Consider the following 4,343-nt stretch of genomic DNA (forward strand, 5'->3'; position numbering starts at 1 on the left):
CTTGGGTCGGATTGTGGGTTGACCCGTTTTTAAATTTTAAACGGTTAAAAATAAAATTAAAAATGCTAGAGGTATGTTTCGAACTTGCAACCTAACAAAACAAGTACAACTCTTTAACCAACTAGGCTACAAAGACTTTATATTTTAAATTCAACACCAAATTTGATAAACGCGAGACGTTTTAATATTAATATAAGTTTAACTTTTTAACTAACTAATATATAATGATGTTCAGTAAATGAATATTGGGTCGGATTATGGGTTGATCAACCCATAAATTTAAAACGGTTAAAAATAAAATAAAAATATTATCCGTAATTTGTTTTAACGATTTTAATATTATTACTCGTGCACGGGCTAAATGCTAGTTCGGTTTAATGACAGAATATTCTTTCCTCTTTTTTGTTAATTAATTTCTCTCACGTTCCTCATTAATTAATTAATTAATTTTTCCCACTCTCCTCATTAATTAAATAATTTATTTCAGTCTTTTTCATTAATTATGTTCTTTCTCTCACTAATTAATTATCTTTTTTTACGACTAATTAATTATTTTCTCTCTCCCACTAATTAATTTATCTCTTTTACTAATTTATCTCTTTTTTAGGGTTTAAGGTTTAGGGGTTTTGGATTTTTTTTGGAGAAACTACTTATTGTCATTTTATTAAAAATCCCAAAACTGGAAAAAACGGACATAGTTTCGCTTAACTTTCCAACAAACCTAGAAAGTTAAGCATATACAAACAAAAGGAAACAAACAAGCATTCAAAGTGACAACAAAACATATGAATTACAAACCGATATACAATAAATTCTATCTCCCTTTATAGCTTTCAAAAGACGTGATTTCTTCATAAGCAACTTTCCAATCCCGACAAATATTCCATGCCCTTTCACTCTTGGGAACCCTTCTCCATGTTCTTATATATGCACCGCAATCAAAAACAATATCATTCCAAGTTTGATCGATCTTTTGTCGAATTCTGCCAAATACTCTTGCGTTTCTCTCGGCCCATACACGGTAAACAATGGCAGAAAAACCACACTTGAAGACATTGGCTGGAAATCTATTACCTTTAGCCTTGATGCGGGCATCAACAATGATCTCATCCCATGAACCAGGTAATTGAACAAAGCCTAAAGCCAACGTGAACTTACTCCAAAGGGACTTAACAAACGGGCAGCTCCCAAACAAGTGGTAAATAGACTCCGTATCCCCATCACAAAGCAAACAATTAGCATCCTGGATGTCCATGTAGGCAAGAATCCGATCCCGGGTGTTAAGCCTACCACGTAAAGCCAACCAAAGGATGAAACGATGCCTCGGAATGACCTTTGAAGACCAAACGAGAGTAGCCCAATCGACGATTTGTCCTTTTTCTCTAATTACATTCCAAACCATTCTCGACTTCAATTTACCTTCTTCCTCGGCTGCCCAAGAATGAACATCAACCCTATCTCTTAGACGAATTCCGCTCAAATAGTCTAATACTCGTCTTCCTTCCAGAACTCGTCTTATAATTGAGACCCAACGTCCAACATCAATGTCGCCAATCGTGGCAGCCGCACAATCCCTTCTTATTCTCAAACCTCAAAATTCCTCTTTAGTAATCAACGACTGGTTTTCAAACCAAGGATCGTGCCAAAAGAGAGTACCACACCCATCCCCAATACGAATATCAAATATCGAACCAATGCTGTTTTTTAGTTTCAAAATCTTCTTCAACGACCAAGTCATGTCATCCGTGATCCTATAAGTCCATATGCTCAATTCACGCTTCAAGAACTGAGAGTGCACCCACTTGACCCATATAGAATCTTGTTTAGTTTGTAAAGCCCAAAGATGTTTGTAGGTAACAGCCCGATTCCACTCAATACAGCTCCTCAGTCCAATACCACATTCGTCTTTCGGTTTGCAAACGTCGATCCACTTGATTTTCTTTCCTCCACGTCCTTGGCTGCCCCAAATAAAATTACGCATTATAGTATCGAGCTCTTTCATAACTTTCTTCGGGAGCACAATTTGCTGAGACCAGTAACCGATTAATCTCATGACCACGCTTCCAACCAACTCAATTCTGCCCGCATATGAAAGCTTCTTGGCTGCCCACCCCATAACGAAGTTTTTAACTTTTTCAATGAGCGGCCTACAATGAACAATTTGAATCTTTCTTGTTGTGAGCGGAATGCCCAAATAACGTACCGGAAACGAACCCTCGGGGATGCCCATAATGTCTTGTATCCTAGCATTTGTCTCATCATCAACACCGCCATAAAACGCTAAACTTTTATCAACATTAATTGCTAAACCTGTAACATCAGAAAAGAAGTTAAGCGCATCTTTTATAGTATTAATGGTTTCAACATCAGCATGAGAAAGTAAGAACAAGTCGTCTGCGAAACATAAATGAGTGATCTTCTCCTCTTCGTAGAAAGGGTGGAAAGTGTAATGGCGATTCTTTAGAAATGTCGTTAAGACACTTTCAAAGATCTCCATGATCAATACAAAGATGTAAGAAGAGAGAGGATCGCCCTGTCTCACACAATTTTTGCCCTTAAAATAGCCCCCGGAACACCATTGACACAAACTACAAACCAAGAGGTGGAGACGCATTGCATAATCCATTCAACAAAGATTCTAGGAAAACCAGCAACGACAAGAAAATCATGTATAGTTCCCCATTTAACGGAATCAAAAGTCTTGCGGATGTCGATTTTAAACGCGACCCGAGGTGAGATCTTCCTTTTCCCATAACCCTTTAAAAGATTCTGCATAAGGGGTTTTAGATTTAGGATTTAGGGTTTAAGATGAAAAGTTATGGTTGAAAAAAATAATTAAAAATTAAATCTCAGTTTAAATATTTACTAATTAATTAATTTCTGTTTTTTTCTTCCAACTTAAATCCTAAATCATATACCCAAACTCTAAACCCTAAACCTAAAACACTGGATTCTAAAACCAAAACATTCAATATATTTAGATTTGCAACAAGCGTGTTCAAGTGCGGCTTTGGAGTAGTGGTGTATAACATTTGGCAAGAACGGAATGCAATGGTATATGACAGAACCCGCATGAGCGTTGAAGAGTTATGGAAAGATATTGTATCGGATTGCAGCGCCCTCGCGGGAACGTGGACAAGAATTCAATCACGGAGCAGAACTAGAATATCTGTAGAAGTGGAATTTACCGTTTTTAAAATCACTAGAATTGAAAGCATTGTAATTAGATAATTCATTTACGTTTTTAGCTTTTTAGCTTTAACTCAGAATGTTACGACTTCAAAATCATTCTAGGCCTGTCTAGAATGATCTCTTAAACTCGTGGGGTTTTTTTTCTCATTTTTGGGAATTTTTAATGAAATGACGCTAATTCGTATTTCCCCCAAAAAAAAATTCAATATATTTCAAAATACCCGCATCAGAAGGGACTACTACACAGAAGCGAAAATCAGAGACATTGAAGACAGAAATTGGGACTCATTCCTGACAAGAACTCCAGAAGGACAGAAGATACTTGATCATATAAGTAACATACAACTACACGACATACCGGATATTCATGAATGGAAAGCTGAGGACAATGGGAAGCTGGTATTGAATAAAATGTTAGGTCAAATTATTTTGACTAAGTGTTGAAATAATTTAACCACTGAGATTTTGATGATGAAATAACTTATGAGTTTTGATACAGGTGTATTGAAACAATATATCATAAGACTTGGATCTAATGAGGGTCATTAGACCGATTTTGGCTTTCAATGCATAAAATTAGACTTACAGTCTAACTCATCAGAGTTATACGTGTAGTCTAATAGACGTGTAATTAGACGGATGGTTTAATAGATACACGGAATTAGACGTAAATCTAATGCATAGAATTAGACGTACAGTCTAACTCATCGGAGTTAGACGTGTAGTCTAATGAATGCACAGAATTAGACGTAAGTCTAATATGTTTGTAATTAGATGGATAGTCTAATTGATATTCGGAATTAGACGTACAGTCTAACTCATCGGAGTTAGACGTGTAGTCTAATATATTTGCAATTAGACGGGTAGTCTAATTTATGCGGAATTAGACGTGCGGTCTAACTCAGTGGAGTTAGACGTGCAGTCTAATAGAATATGAAAGTTAGACGTGCGTCTAACTCCTTCAGACAAGTCTGAGGTAGAACTGGGATTAGACGTGTAGTCTAACTTAGTGGAGTTAGACGTGCAGTCTAATGGTTATTGGATAATTAGACGTGTAGTCTAATTAGTGAAAGTTAGACGTGCGTCTAACTCCTTCAGACAAGTCTGAGGTAGAACCGGAATTAGACGTGCAGTCTAACTCAGTAGAGTTA

The 4,343-nt window shown here is 36.5% G+C and overlaps 1 protein-coding gene across 1 annotated transcript; it reads right to left on the reverse strand.

The window, feature by feature from the left end:
• Positions 1 to 814: 814 nt before the first annotated feature.
• On the reverse strand, positions 815 to 1,402 carry LOC124942466. The gene has a single exon (XM_047482983.1). It carries the CDS (start codon positions 1,400 to 1,402, stop codon positions 815 to 817), a length of 588 nt encoding a protein of 195 aa, XP_047338939.1.
• Between the last annotated feature and the right edge of the window lie 2,941 nt (positions 1,403 to 4,343).

Source organism: Impatiens glandulifera, chromosome 1 (genome assembly GCF_907164915.1).
Source record: "Impatiens glandulifera chromosome 1, dImpGla2.1, whole genome shotgun sequence".
In the NCBI taxonomy this organism is placed as follows: domain Eukaryota; kingdom Viridiplantae; phylum Streptophyta; class Magnoliopsida; order Ericales; family Balsaminaceae; genus Impatiens; species Impatiens glandulifera.

Bases quoted from the DNA above. Each gene is read 5' to 3' on its own strand.
- LOC124942466 (XM_047482983.1), bottom strand. From the start codon at position 1,402: ATGGTTTGGAATGTAATTAGAGAAAAAGGACAAATCGTCGATTGGGCT.